Genomic DNA, 16088 nt, shown 5'->3' with positions numbered 1-16088 from the left:
GAAGGGTATTGAGAACGTATTGACAAGGCATTAGATGTTAAAACTGTAAATCACGACAAATCTCTTCTAGTATGCCGTCCGACACAGATCCACGAACAGTACGTGTCCTTGATTTAATCCTTCCAGATGATCGCCATCCCAAAGTCATATCCGACAATGCTGAGCTCAAACTGTACCTCGCAGCAGCGAAGACTGATATCGGATAAGACAGTTATGTAAACGCAATAACGAATTCTGACAGCCATTTAGATCAAAATGTGTTTTTCTTTTTTTAACCACGCTCGTGGTATTTACAAATATGCCCTACATAGTTTTTTTTTTTTTTTTTTAATCTTACATTGTACACCTCACATTGTCACGACAGATGTATGATCCCTGAAGAAAACTATTAGCGTGGCTAATAGCTAAAAGCCGCCATATTGATATCCCTAAAAAAGTATTTAGTGCGAAAATGAATGCAGATAGACACTTCGGAAATTTGATCTGTAGGACACACTCGTGTTTTCGCCAGCGGTGGATTTGTAGGAAGCCCTGACGTTTCGTTAGTACCCGGATCAGCTGCCTGTCTATCATCCCCGCGGCAAATCTGACGAGAGGCGAGGCTGGGTGGAAAAATTATTTGACCAGTTCTCACGAAGCTATTTGCATTTTGACTTCTTTGCAGGAGAGGAAAACATGTTGCGCTGCACCTTATCGCGGATCCCCCCAGCCGTAGCGCGCCTGCAGGCCTGCCTCTACTCGACTGCAGCGATTCCAGCCCCCAGCACTCAGCCTCAAGTGCATTTCAATAAGGTACACCAGCTCACATATGTTTACTGCTAAAAAAATGCGATAATGCCTGCGTGTACGTTTGCACATGCTAGAAACAGTCAAACACGGCAAAAAAGAATGCATACTATTAAGTTTATATTTACATCGGTTCACAGTTTCGACATGCATTATTTTTTGTCATGTAGTGCATAGTTTTGACTTGTTCATGCCTAAATACTTCTGCGGAGTAAAAATATTCGAACGCGCTCGATTGTCAGCTCTAGACATTTGGACTGTAGTTCCGTAAACTTGTTTTGTGGAATACCCTGAAGGTACATATGCAGTATATAGTTATATAGTATAGTATATAGTATGCAATATAGTTATATACTTAATTTGTAGCAAAGATATAACCGACGATAATTCCGAAGGAACATGTTGCAAGATCCTAATCAAGTATTTTTCCAAATTCCCCTTCTTCCCGTTCGCACTTGCGGAAATACTGTTCATGCACGTATGATTTAAAAGTTTGCCGAAAAATGAAGTATTTTATCCCAACAGGAAGTGTTTATTTTTTGTTTTTATTTTTATTTATTTAATTTTTTGAGTTTGACGGTGAGTGATTTGAAGGGTTCGGACCAAGCCATCAGGTTTCCTCCCCTGAAACTCTTAGAGTCGCAAATATCTTGTATTTATCTTGTATTCGTAATGCATCTTTTCAGTAAATGATTTGTATGTTGGACATTCCCCACAGCTCTTCATCAACAACGAGTGGCATGACTCTGTGAGCAAGAAGACCTTCCCCACCATAAACCCAGCTACTGGCGAAGTCATCTGCCAGGTGGCAGAGGGGGACAAGGTCTGCACTCGCCAGTCACATGCTGTTTGGTTGCTCTCAAAGGGGCCTGTACTTCTCTATTTTGTAAAGTTCCAGAGAATTCTTTTCAGTGAAACTAATTTAGATTCTACTGCATTGTAAAGGCTGAGCTGATAACCACTGTGTTTTGCTTTTATGCATTGTTTTGTCTTACAGTGAATTGCCATCTGTGTTATAAAGGCGTGCTCTGCATCTAACTACATATGTGCATTATTGTATTGACACTAGTATTAATATAGGACTATTAAACAGTTTTTCAACTCATTTAAAATGGTGCTGCTTAACACTAAGAAAAGTGAAAGCATCACTGCACTTCCCAGGCTCTCAGTTAGTTCCATGATTAATTATGGCTTCTCATGTATAAGTCCCACAATCTCAGACAATGGGAGAGTATAAACATAGTGCATGTTTTTGATCTCTAGGGGCTGGTGAACTGCTAGTGCCTAGTTAGGGTTACCCAGGCATGGTGAAGTGGCTCTTTGCCGCTGTGCTTCCCACAGCTGGAATCGGCTCCCCAGTAAAGCTTAGATGTGCAGCAACAGTAGACACATTTAAATCGAGGCTAAAAACGTTTTATTCATCTTTGCCTTTTATTAATTTGGGTGCTGCACTTTATTTTTTACTATATTTGTGCTATATTTACTTACATATTATCGTGCCTTATTAATTGTTTTTCGCTGTAGTTTTCGCTGTCTTTGTCTGTATATTACTTATGCTTTTGATTATTCCTTCCTTTCAGGCGGATGTCGATAAGGCAGTCAACGCAGCCAAGGATGCCTTTCGGCTCGGGTCCCCGTGGCGCCGGATGGATGCCTCGGAGCGAGGGCTGCTCCTAAACCGCCTGGCTGACAGGATCGAGCAGGACGCCGCTTACTTGGCCGTAAGAGTTCTGGGCCGTCCCTCCGAAAACCTGAGGGCAGGGATTCCCAGTGGATCTGCACGATCTTCCAGGATCAGGGGTAGCCTGTGATCCGAATGGGAGCCGGATCACCACTGTTTATGTCTTGTTCTTAGATTATATCAGGTAGTATGATTATAGAAGATAGATCTTTATTGTCACTATTACAGAAACAGTGAAAAACAGTTTAGCAGTTCTCTGTTTAGTAGCATAAGTTAAAGTAATAAGAGAAATAAGGTCAACACACAAAAAGAGACAGACATCCTATTACAGTATGAGTGTCCAAGTACAATGTGTACAACAAGGGTCTCCAACTCCGGTTCTGGAGGGCTACTATCCAGCAGGTTTTCTGTCCCACTTGGCTTCTGATGACCCACACCTGTTCTTGGTATTTACCTGAGAGCAGGTGTGGCTCATCAGGAGCCAGATAAGATAGAAAACCTACTGCATAGTAGCTCTCCAGGAGCGGAGTTGGAGACCCCTGGTGTACAGTATGTCAGTCCGAGGTAGTGTGTGCTTAATGACCTGCCCTAAGCATAGTATTGCATAGAAGACAGTCATTCAGGGGGTGGGGGATGGGAGCATTTGACTGCCTGTGGGTAAATACTTTTGTTCAGTCTCTTTGTTCTTGCTCTGATTGACCTGTAGCGTCTGCCAGAGGGGAGAAAAGGTAGCGTCCAGGGTGTGAGCAGTATATTACTGGCTCTCCAGTGGAGTCTGCCAGTGTAAATATGGTAGAGGGGGCAGGTTGTGCTGTTCCGATTACCTGCTCTGCCGCACTTACCACCCGCTGCAGGTTCTTTCTGTCTTCCTCAGTGCAGCTACTGAACCCCACTGTGCAGCAGTAGGTCAGGAGGCCCTCAATGGTCGAGCGGTAAAAATTGATCAGCAGTTTTTTGGGGAGGTGGGCCTGACGCATCTTCCTGAGGAAGTACAATCTTTGTTGTGCCTTCCCCACCTGGTGAGAGATGTTTGTGGACCAGGTGAGGTCGGCAGAGATGTGGACTCCTAGGAACTTGAAGCTCTCCACCCTCTCTGCCTCTTCTCCGTCAATGTAGAGGGCAGAGTGCTCAGCCCGCTTGGCTCTCCTGAAGTCCACTATCATCTCCTTGGTTTTGGATGTATTCAGTTCCAGGTTATTGCTGTCATTGCCTTAGCTGCTGGACCGCCTCCCTGTAGGCTGATTCATCGTTCTTGTCAGTCAGTCCTACAAAGGTGGTGTCATCAGCAAATTTGATGGTGGAAGACAAAGATGGCCTTGGTTTCCTCCTGCGACTGCTGGCGGCAAAAAGTACAGAGGGAATGTTTTTTTGGCATAACTCCAGCTTAGGTGCAGAATCCAAGGTTGCCCTTTTAGTATTCGCGTTGTATACAGTACCCTGACAGTGAGCCCAAAATGTGTGTGCGTAGGGCCTGATGTGTGCGCATGTGTGTGATGGATCGGGAGCCCATTTGGGGCGTGACGGCACCGTCTGTGAGGGTCACCGGCAAGAACCTGCTCAACACTGTCCATCCGGGTGACCCGGCAGTTTGAGGTGCCAGGTTTGCCATGGTCCTTACACAGCCCGAATGCCTTTGCGTGGGTCAGAACTGAAATCAGCCCAGGTTTGTGGGTAATTGGTTCTGACTTTATAACCAGACCTGATCTGACTATGAAAAAAATTATAGAGGAAATTAAATGACACAACCATGAAACACTCAAGGTATTTCAGCCAAAGCTTTAAATGTCTATGCATTTTTGCATTGTTTAATCCAGCGTGCGGCCTTTATGTCTGTGTATTCTTAAAAGCCGTGTCCTCTGTGTCAAGGAGCTGGAGACTCTGGACAACGGCAAGCCATATGCGGTGGCTTACTCCGCAGACCTGCCTACGGTCGTGAAATGCTTAAGGTGAGACTGACCATCGTGCCCCAGTGTTTGTGATCAGTTGTGTTTTGTGTTGTCATCAGTATAGAAAACAAAAACATCTCCAGTATATTTTTTCTGTATTTGTAATGTCATCATCAAACACAAAGACCAGGGATGTCAAACTCCAGTACTGGGGGGCCGGAGCCCTATTTCCCTTAGCTCTTTCCCTGTTCCACCACAAATGATTCAGGGCTGTGTGGTAATTAGCACAAGGAGGTGCAAGAATCAGATGTGTTAAATGATGGGAATCTCAAAAATGTGTAGGGTTCCAGCACTGGAGTTTGACACCCCTGGTGTAGGCTTTTGTACCTTTTGAACAACTTGAATGGCTCACAACAGGGCCCCCTAGAGGCTGGATTGTAAGTGACTGAGTCACAGTACCACAGTATATGTATTGCACATCTATTTTATTACCAGCTGCTGGTTCAGAAAGCCCTTATGAGGTTATTTTAAACAGACTTGTTTCATTTAAATAACCAGATGGATATGCAGTCAACTCCAGAAATATTGGCACTCCTAAAAAAGTGAACAACAATATACATATGATTTAGATAATACATACAAGAATTCTAATACTCCTCAAATGTATGGAGAAATTGTTGACTATTCAACTCCAAGTGTTGTTATATCTCTGGAATAGATTATCTTGTCAAAAACACGTGGTAAAACTATTGAAGAACCTTTGAAGAATACTATAAATAAGACTAAATACATTTCATCTTTGAGGAAAAAATGTTTCTTAATGTTGCTTTTAGTGTTTAGGAACTTTTGGTGTATAGGAAGTGTTGTCTGTGGCCATTTCCTGTTTCACTGGGGTAAAAATATAAGTTAACACATAGGTAAAATCGTTTGTCATCATCTAGTCAAAGAGCACTCAACTCGAGAAAAAACGGTGTTGAGCTGCATAGATTGGGGAATGGCTACAAAAAATAGGCATTACCAGCAAGCACAATCAGGGCCATAATAAAGAAGTTTGAAAAGCATGGAGCTGTTGAAAATATGCTAGGAAGGGGACACATCTGCATATTGCCCCCATGCACAGTGAGGGGGATGCAAAGGAGGCAAAGAGGAGCCCAAAGATCAGTTTCACAACTTTAAAGTTTAGTTGAATCTCGGGGATTCTCTGTTTCAAAGCCAACCGTGAGATGGCACATTCATGACCAGAAGCTTTATGGACGAGTGTCATGAAATAAGCCTCCCCTGGGTCCAAGACGCAAACCACAGCATCTCAACTGTACCAAGCAACATCGGAGATATAACCGGCGAAGAAAGGAAGCTGCGTACGAAGCAGAGCACCTCATACCCACTTCATACCCATATGTGGGGGGGCGGGGGGTTATAGCACAGGGTCAACCATTGTGCGGCAGCCCTAGTGCTTGGGGGTTAGTGGCCTTGTTCAAGGACTTTTGGCCATGTCATTGTTCGGGTAAGGCTGGGGCTTGAACCAGCAACCTTCTAATCTCACGCACAGAGATTTATCCTGCTGAAAATTTGGTTGACTCCGTAAGAAGGTTGAAACTGGGCCATGGTTGGGTCTTCCAGCAAGACAATGATCTGATGCTCAGTTGAAGAGAAAACCCAAGAATCTCCACAATTTGAAAATGTGCTGCATGGATGAGTGGTCCAGGATCCCTCCACAGTGTTCTGCAGCCTTGTTAAACACTAGAGGATGAGGCTGTGCGCCGTCTTTCTCACCAGGGTAGGTGCCACTAAATTTTGACATTTTGGGTGTCAATATTTTTGGAATCTACCTTATGAAAAATTGTGTTACTAAAGGAAAACTTTATTTTGTTACAAAAGTCTGTTCGAGGACAAAAGCATGAGGATTACCCAGTTGAAGCACAAAATATCACACGTAGTCTCTTATGTACTAATTTTTGCAATTTTTCATGGAGGGTGCCCATATTTCTGGAATTGGCTGTCCATTTTCTGAAACTGCTATTCGGGGGTTGGGGAGGGGAGGGGAGGGATGGGGTCCAGAGCCTATGGGCACAAGGCTGGGAACATCCCAGAATAGGGCACACACACACACACACACACACACACGCTCCACCTAGCCTCAGCATGTTTCTGGACCATGGGTGGAGTACCCAGAGCAAACCACACAACAGTAATGTCAGTATTATCCAGCCCTCTTTCAATCAGTAATGCAGTACGGGGTTATGGGGAACTGAGGCAGGGTGGTCGCCACTCAGAAGTAACCAAACAATATACAAGAACATAAATTTACAAATGAGAGGAGGCCACTCGACCCAGGATTTTTTTTTAGTTTTTTGATTGCGGTCACAGATTTTCTAAAATTGGGGTTATCTTTGCGGAGACCAAAATGTGATTTATTTATTTTTCACATTGTGGGGAAATCTGGTCCCCACAATGCAATAATTACAAAAACATGCAGGAACACACACACTACGGGCCACGTAGAGACATCAGGTAGCCTGACTGCATATCTGTAATGCTGCAGGTATTATGCTGGCTGGGCAGACAAGTGGGAGGGGAAGACCATCCCCGTTGACGGGGACTACTTCTGCTACACCCGACACGAGCCCATCGGTGTCTGTGGCCAGATCATCCCAGTAAGATATCTGGGTGCTTGGTGATGGTGCCAGCATATGACCTGGCTCAGGAGAATGGCCAGTGGCCATCCCATCATGCAGTGCATTCCTCTTTGTATATTTGTAGTGTGGCTTCACCCTGACAGCCGTGTTCGTATCATCCCACTGCTGATCATTCTCTGTATCTGAAGCGGTGCTGCTGTGTCTCTCTGCATTGGATGGAGATCCGTACTAGGGGAGCTGTTCTACTGCACTGTCCTTTAGTGAAGCCATTTGAAGCACCGGCTCAAAATCCAGCACATGGCAGCAGGATCAGCACAGGGGAGCAGGTTTACATGGAGGAGCTAGAGCGACTTCGGCTAAGGACACAGACTTCACATTGATCTGTGTAGCTAAGTGACGTCCCAGTGAGGAAATCTAGGGATCAGAACACAGGCCCAGCCAGCCTCCCATACCTCTGGAGCAGTTGGCGTTAATAGCTTTGCCAAAGGGCCAAAAAGTGGTATGATTGGCAGGCAAGGGATCCGAGCCCACATCCTGCTGCACGCTAGCACGATCTCCTGTTTAACTGAACGGCGGCCCAATATTATTATACAATCTTACATTCATTTTATGTTTGTGTAACTGGTAACAATACGGTTGATGGTTTGAGTCCCGGGATTGGCATTGCGTTTAGGCTGCAGAACAAATATTCAATTGTACAGATATAATTACGACAATAATATTAATGTTATAATAGTATCATTAATATTATTATAATAAACTAATTATAATTAATTATCGTTGTTATTATTATTATTATTATTCAGTCTGTGTTGTTGACTTGACCCCCCCATCATCTCTGCAGTGGAACTTCCCTCTGCTGATGCAGGCCTGGAAGCTGGGCCCAGCTTTAGCCACAGGAAACACGGTGGTCATGAAGGTGGCAGAGCAGACTCCCCTCACTGCTCTCTATGTGGCTCACCTCATCAAGGAGGTGGGCGTCTCTCTGAACCGGGGGGCGGCGGCTCCCCTTTGGTAGAGCGCCAACGGCGCCAGCCATCATCTGCTGATAATCCTTCCTGTTCTGCAGTCCAGCTGGACTTCGCTGCTTGGGCATTAATCTACGCGAGTGACAGTAATGATCACAATGACAGAAGAAATGTTACTACTGGCTTAACACTCATTGATAACCTGAAGACTTTTGCCATTCATTCCATTAGATAACAATTCTCTCCTTCTTTTTTATTGCAAATACATTTGATGCATGCCTTAATGTTGTACTTGTGTATTTTATTTAAGCATTTTTTTCTATTTAATTTTATTAGACCATTTATTTATTTATTTATGCATTTATGCAGTTCTTTTATCTGTTTGTAAAATATGAATGTGTGACCAATTTCATCAGCTTCCTCTATATGAACATTTATTGACTGAACCTAGTTCTTGTCATTACATAACCATAGATGCTAACATGGTATTAAATGTTGAAAAACATACGTAATTGAACATTTAGAACTGTTTTCTGTTTTGCCATTTTGTAAGTCTTGTCTCTCATTCACGGAAAGGCATTTTGACATGATATCCAGTAACATTGGTCATTTTATTATAAATTTACTGAGACTCATGGGAAATATCAGTATTTCCAGTCAGTTTCAGCTCTGGATGGACACCTGAAATCGCAGGATGGGTGACTCCATGTGTGTTGGCAGGTCGGCTTCCCGCCTGGAGTGGTGAACATCATCCCTGGGATGGGTCCCACCGCCGGGGCGGCCATCGCCTCTCACATGGACGTCGACAAGGTGGCCTTCACAGGCTCCACAGAGGTGAGGTCCATACACATGGACTATTTGTAATATGAGCAAGTGCAGCTTGCAGCATTACCATACTGGCTATATATAAGTTTTGGCAAATACTATCAGTGTCGGTCCCACACTGATTAGTAAGGAGGTTAAGGCATTAGCAGTAGTAGCATGATGATCTACAGCAACAAATTAACTGAAACACGGACACAGGAAGACAAGGCACAGTAAACAATACATCTGTGATAGTGATTTCAAGTCAAACGTTATGAAAACAAGCATTCACTAGCTGTACTGTTGGCACTAATCTTAACTAAAATTGCTTGTGGAAATCTGCCGCCAGTAACTTATGAACTATCCAGAATTCTTTTGGATAACTTCAATTTTGTCCCTCTGCTGGAAAGTTCAGTGCACCCACAGTTCAATGTACGAAGAAACGCTGTTCTCAGATCAGTGCCAGAAGACCTTTATGCTCCCAGTGGTAATAGATAGGAACATTTTTTTTAACAGACTTGTTTCAGAATTCATTATCTAAAAAACAGTTCAGAAGAATGCATAGGAATTTATAAACCTGTGAGAATTTGTAAACTGTAGTTGTTAGTTGGTTAATATTTTTCAACAGAAATATAATAGCATTCAGTCAGATATTTAGCAAATTTATGAAACTGAATACCTGATCCTTTCATAGAAGAATGAAAATAGGCCGTCAAAACAAAATGCCAGGTGCTTTCTAGATAACTCTGGAACAAAAGTGAGATACAGGGCTTCCTTACTGTGCAAAAAGCCTCAGGACGTTAAGCAAAGCTTTAGATTGTGTACAAGAATCTTATTTCATAGCACCAAATGCACACAAACTGTTTAAGCTATTGCACAGAACAGGACTAGTGTCAGATATGTGCATTGGGTTTATGTCACTTGATATGAGGATTTGTAATATAATGCTATTTTTAACTATTTCAACGGGATACTGAAAGTGGGTGGGAAAAGTACTTTAAACTTCAGCACTATCAACGGAACACAGGGGCAAAGGTGAACACTAGTAAAGGCCCATTTTCACACTAATAAAGTGATTTCCCCACATAGCCTGCAGAACGTGATGCATAGAAATCCTTTCCAAAGTGCCTGGGAGTCAGTGAACCTTGAATCCAAACAGAAAAACCTTTTTATATTATTTAATAATAATTCTCAGTCCTGCACTAGTTTGATTTATTGACACCTGGTACAAGAGTTCCTTTGTAATGTAAACCTGCAGCCATTCCGGTATTTAATTGGTAGATGTAAAGTCTAGGCTTAACAAATCTGTCCAGTTAGGGCAGGGGTAGGGAACCTGATCCATGGAGAGCCAGTGCGGGTTTTTGGGATGACCTCTGTCAGCCAATAATAAAGCAGCGATTCTCAACTCCAATCCTTGGAATCCACTGATATTGGCTGATTGAGAGGCCATCCCAAAAACCCGCACCCACACCGGCCTTCCATGGATCAGGTTCCCTACCCCTGAGTTAGGGGCACCTGAATTTATATCTTTAGACATTTATAGGAATATTGTTGGTGGATGTAGCAACACACAAAGATGGCTGAACCTAGGAGGGCACTGGGTTACCTGAACTGGCTTAAAATTAAACTTAAATCCTTCCAAAGGTGCCCCGTCGCGGGGTGTAAAACAGGGCTGCTCATGCCTACTCCTGCAGATCTGCCACCCTGTAGAGCTTAGCTTCAGCATAGCTGGCTCTAACACTGAGAAGCTGCTGAAGGACCTGATTATCTGTATCAGGTGTGTTAAATTAATGCCACACCTACGCTTAATAATATTAAAAATATTTCATGTTAGTCTGTAATAGATTTTAATGGCACTCGATCTTCAAGAGTGCCCAAAGCAGATTTGGTGTTGAGGGAATGTTTGCTTGGCTGCTTGTCGCCGTTACTGATTTGGATCTTCCCATTTGTCTCAGGTGGGCCACCTCATCCAGCAGGCCTCCAGTAGTAGTAACCTGAAGAGGGTTACCCTTGAGCTCGGGGGGAAGAGTCCCAACATCATCCTGTCTGATGCCAACAGTAAGTCAATTGTCACATAAACATTCGACACAGCACCACATACTAAGAAACTCTTAAATCCATGTCAAGTTTTGTCCACATACAACTATATGGACAAAAGTATTGGGATACTTGGCCATTACACCTACAGGAACTTTTACAACATCCGATTCATCAGTATCAGTATGGAGTTGCCCCCCCTTTGCAGCTATAACAGCTGCCACCCTTCTGGGAGGGCTTTCCACAGGATTTTGGAGTGTGTGTGTTGAAATATTTGCCCATTCATCCAGAAGGTCAGAAAATTATGTTGGACATGAAGGCCTGGCTCGCGATCTATGTTATAGTTCCTTCTTAAGGTATTTCATGGGGTTGAGGTCAGAGGCCTGTGCTGGCCAGTCAAGTTCTTACACAACAAACTCAACCAACCATGTCTTTATGGACCTTGTTTTGTGCACTGGGGCTCAGTCATGTTGGAACAGAAAAGGGCCTTCCCCAAATTAGTCCAACAGTGTTGAAAGCATAGAATTGTCCAAAGTGTCTTTGTATGCTGTAGCTCTAAGAGTTCCCTTCACTTGAACTAAGGGGCCTAGCCAAACCCCTGATAAACAACCCCATACCATTATCCCGCCTCCAACAAATGTTACAGTTGGCACAATGCAGTCAGGCAGATAACGTTTTGGCATCTGCCAAACTCAAATTCGTCCATCAGACTGCCAGAGTAGCGCAATTTGTTACTCCGTAGAACACATTTGCACTGCTCCAGACTCCAGTGCCGGCATGCTTGGCATTGTGTTTGGTGATGTGAGGTTGCAGCATATGTAATTCACTTAACGACCTAGTCGTAGGAACGGAACTCAGTCGTTAAGTGAGGACTGTCTGAATATTATTCAAGAATAGTAGAGTACTTGATTCTGAGTGGAAAATAAATCGTGATTCATATGTTACCCAGACTCATGCAGTCTTACACACGTTTGCTGCATGCTTCTCACAAATCCAGAAAGAAACCTCCTTAATTACAGTAATGCAATTAGAGTTGTCACGATTACTCAAACTCAATTACTCTCTTCGATTTACAATTTTCCTTCTCAGTTACTTGGTAATATGGTGGAAAGAAGATGGCGCATATCGAACGAGTATTAAAATGAAGAGTGAAAGTATAATTTGTGTGGAAGAACTTCATCTTGAAAGTGAATAAAAATGCAGTCGTCTGTCAGAATTGCGAAGCAGATCTTTAATATCACCACAACTGCAGTGACTCTACGGAACTGACACTACAGATAAAGGGACTGTCAGAGAAGTTGCCGCTGTTGCAGTTAGTTGTGCCAACAGACAGAGTAGTGCCGACAAAGCACTTGCTTTTGCTCAGTATCATCTCTGTAGAATACAAAATATTCCCATACAGCCTAAGACAAATATCTTTTTGTGATCAATTCTTATTCCTTTTTCTCCTCTTCACTCTTTTTTGTAAAATTCCTCGTAAACGTCCCTCACAATCTGTGACTGATTCCAACAGCAAGGACGAGAAAGATTATGATTGTCTCAAAGGGCACATGCAGAGCTCATGCAAACGCTGTGGAGGTAAAGGTTAGACTGTTAGACTGTTTTCTTAAAAATGTACTACATAATGTGGAAAACCATCATTTAAAATGCAAAGGTGGCAAAATGTGGCTCAGTGTGCCTGTGATCGGAAGGTTGCCGGTTCGAGCCTGGCCTTGGCACGTCCTTGGGCAAGTTCCTTCCCTACAAAGAGCAAGTTGGGCGAGGCGTAAAAAGAATTTTTGATGGTTTGAAACCAGCAGACTATCACAGTCCTTGCAATATGACAGCTGCATGTGCATGAAATGCCATGTCGATATTAACGTGCAAAAAAAGGTAAATGAGGATGGCATAGTGGTGCTGTCGCTGCACTCCATCGCATTTTGCCTGTGAAGTTCATGTGCATGTTCATCCTGCGTGTGCGTGGCTTTTCGGCACATCCTCAGGTTTCCTTTCACACGCGCCTGCAGGTGAGGAGTTCCAGACCTAGTCTTGCCAGTGATGTATGCTCTCACACATTTTTGATTCACAGATGATTGAGTTCAGCCATCAGGCAAGATAAATTCAGTTGTTCACCAGTATTCCTTCTCGGTTTGTGGACAGGATATTGATGTACTCGAAGAAAAAGTGCGAAGATTTCCATTTCAAAATATTTTGATTTGTAAATACTGTTCTTGTTCATTGTAGAGTATCCTGTATATATACTGTACATAAAATTAGAGTTGCACCTATCCTGTATATCACAGAACCAATATGGGCCGTGATTTTTTTCGTACCGTGGAGGGAGTCGTATCCCTTATTTTTTCAGGTTGAAAGTGGCAACACAAATGAGGATTGATAAATTGATCAACAAAGGCGTGCATCTCCAGTTAGCCAAATAAAATGACACAGGGGAGAAAAAATGAGATTCTGAAAAGGCTGGTTGATGCAATATCATTCTAGGATCGATAGGAACTGGCATTTCGGGGACGTGACGAGAGTGAAAACTGACAACGAAGAAAAGTATTGGTAGTTAATGTATGCGCTCTCTGCTGTGACAATGTTATGCCTATTCATGTTTTAATCATCACTTCATTCATTTTATTTGTACATTAGTCCTCCCTTCCGATACCTATTATATATTCTATGTTTTAGTCTAAACATACATACCTATGATGATGTTTAATTTAAAAACTAGACAAAATAACAATGGAACATATGAATTGTTTATTTCTGAAATTGTCAGTTTACAGACCACAGTTGACTGCGGGTAGCAAACCACAGGAAGTGAAACTGCTTACGGGGGGGGGGGCACTGTTTGTGTATGCCTGTCATACAAAAAACATGGATGTATTGCATGATTTCTGTATTTTGAAACATTTTGCTACACTTACAATTACGGTGTTTTGTGTCAAAATACATTTTGATGTATTTTTGTGCATCTCTGTATATAATCAGATCTTAGATTATATGGGGGGTGTCAGGCCAGAGTTTTGCATTACAAAATAATTTGAGTTGGCAGCTGCCACTAGCTACAAGCTAGCAGAGAGCATGACCTCTACGCTTTCTGACCGGGCTCTGTGTGTGTCTGTGTCCATCTCTCACTGCCAGTGGAGGAGGCGGTGGAGCAGGCCCACTCTGCTCTGTTCTTCAACCAGGGCCAGTGCTGCTGTGCTGGTTCTCGCACCTTCGTCCAGGAGAGCGTCTACAAGGAGTTTGTGGAGCGCAGCGTGGAGAGAGCCAAGCGCAGGGTGGTGGGAGACCCCTTCAACCTCAGCACAGAGCAGGGGCCTCAGGTGAGGGTTGTGTATGGACTCCCCAGGACCGTGTGTGTGGATCCTCACCCTGTCATAGAGCCACCCCCTAAGCAATTCTACCTGTCTGAAAAGGTGGATGAGGAGCAGTTCCAGAAAATTCTGGGCTACATCAGCTTGGGGAAGCGTGAGGGGGCCAAGCTTATGTGCGGAGGAGGGGCTGCAGCTGACCGTGGGTACTTCATCCAGCCCACCATCTTTGGGGACGTCCAGGACAACATGACCATCGCTCGGGAGGAGGTTAGAGCGGCTGGTACCTTGTCTGAAAGCGGCTCCCCAGGCCTCCTTTCTGATCTCTGCCGTCTTCCTTTCAAATCCACTGTTCTTTGCTGCTTTTGCAGTTATAATTTTATGCCGTCAACTTGAAAGGATATCCATTTATACAGTTCTGTACGTATACTAAGGAAACTAAGTTATCATTCAAGGGAACAACAGAAATAACCCTTTTGTCCTCGGAACTGCTGTCCTTCATGTTCTTAACCTCCATCTCTCACAGTTCTTTTATACCCTTTAAAAAGCACATTCTCTTTGATCATCCTCTGCACTATCCATGCCTGTTCTTCCTGCATCACTTCCTTCCACCTCTAGATCTTTGGACCAGTGATGCAGATTCTGAAATTCAAGACCATAGAAGAAGTTGTGGAGAGAGCCAATGACACCAAATATGGACTGGCGGCCGCTGTCTTCACCAGAGACACAGAAAAAGCCCATTACATCTCTGGGAGTCTCCGTGCAGGCACTGTATGGTAGGCCAGGCGACAGAGCCATAGAAACGGGCCTTTTGTGAATTTTTAAATGAGTGTTTCATTCCCAAGTTTTAGCAGTTGAAAAAATTGGCACTTCCTTGAACAGGATTGTGCAGTTTTGGCAAGCAATGTTTGAAATATCGTCAAAAACATCTTTCCAGATTATTCAAATTAAGTACTGGACCTGTTGGGTAAGAAACCCCATTTCCATTCAGACATCAAGTGTTCCAATGAACTGACGTCTTTCCTGTGTTTGTTTTTTTTTTTTTTTTTTAGGATAAACTGCTATAACGTATTTGCGGTCCAGGCTCCTTTTGGAGGTTACAAATCCTCTGGTAATGGCCGAGAACTTGGAGAATATGGTCTTGACAACTACACTGAAGTAAAAACGGTGAGACCAAAAATAAGACATGCTTATATGGAGTAACGCGAAGTGAAACCTCTGTGAAATTGCTAGGAATAAAAAAGAAACTGCTAGCTGTAGCTATAGCTGTACATGTCTTTGTGAGACTGATTGGCAGATACTCAAGATATTAAAACAAACTTTTGGTCAAAGACTTTCTAAACAAAGCAATTGCCCATGAAAATGACACCCATTCACATCAACCTGCACCAAACTGCCATCCAATGTGTAGCTATTAAGTACGTTTTAATAAATGTAACTGTTTATTTCAGGTTATCGTCAAAGTGCCACAGAAGAATTCCTAAACGGATTAAACTAGAGCCTCCGTTCCCAACGGCAGAAATGTGAAAGTTGCGCAGTAGGAACTTGATAAATGTGGTTCCATTTAATTGTCACGTTCCAGGATGCCGAGTTACATTTCCCACAATACTTTTCGAACAAAATGTCTGTTCTATTCTACCTAGATTTCTGTTCTGCCAAGATGAAGTTTCATATATTTTGTGATATTTTATAAGCACAATGTTGGGAACACAGTTATACTTAAATATTAACATGCCAAAATAAATCTCTTAACATAGACAAGTTTAATTTTTTTCTTGTATTCCCTCTTTTCTGGAATCAACTCTTAGATTAAATCCTTACATTTAATAAATGCACCACAGTTCTTTTAGAAAGAACCAGGAGACTCATTTGTAATGAATGTTCTTGCAGGAGAGGAAATGTTCTTACGACAAAATGCCCTTCCTACAAAAAGTAAAAATCCAGATTTATAAAACCCTGCGTAAACCGCGGTACACATCGTACAAGTTATA

General features: G+C 43.0%; 1 protein-coding gene across 1 annotated transcript; it reads left to right on the top strand.

Annotated features, from left to right (window-relative positions):
* Positions 1–485: 485 nt before the first annotated feature.
* On the top strand, positions 486–15864 carry LOC125712282 (aldehyde dehydrogenase, mitochondrial-like). The gene is made up of 13 exons (XM_048982178.1): positions 486–792; positions 1505–1609; positions 2367–2507; positions 4334–4413; positions 6896–7007; positions 7834–7962; positions 8678–8791; positions 10717–10819; positions 13925–14109; positions 14203–14367; positions 14716–14873; positions 15150–15264; positions 15549–15864. Exons 1-13 carry the CDS (start codon positions 676–678, stop codon positions 15579–15581), a joined length of 1557 nt encoding a protein of 518 aa, XP_048838135.1. The 5' UTR covers positions 486–675; the 3' UTR covers positions 15582–15864.
* Positions 15865–16088: the final 224 nt, after the last annotated feature.

Source organism: Brienomyrus brachyistius, chromosome 2, assembly GCF_023856365.1.
Source record: "Brienomyrus brachyistius isolate T26 chromosome 2, BBRACH_0.4, whole genome shotgun sequence".
Lineage (NCBI taxonomy): Eukaryota > Metazoa > Chordata > Actinopteri > Osteoglossiformes > Mormyridae > Brienomyrus > Brienomyrus brachyistius.
Note: the sequence above shows the minus strand (reverse complement) of the source record. Positions and strands in the feature narration are given on the sequence as shown.

What these genes read in the sequence shown, in the direction of transcription:
- LOC125712282 (XM_048982178.1), top strand. Translation starts at nt 676, where the DNA reads ATGTTGCGCTGCACCTTATCGCGGATCCCCCCAGCCGTAGCGCGCCTG. An exon ending in AGGTGGCAGAGGGGGACAAG is followed by an intron (nt 1,610 to 2,366) that starts GTCTGCACTCGC and finishes CCTTCCTTTCAG; the next exon opens with GCGGATGTCGATAAGGCAGT. An exon ending in TCTGTGGCCAGATCATCCCA is followed by an intron (nt 7,008 to 7,833) that starts GTAAGATATCTG and finishes TCATCTCTGCAG; the next exon opens with TGGAACTTCCCTCTGCTGAT.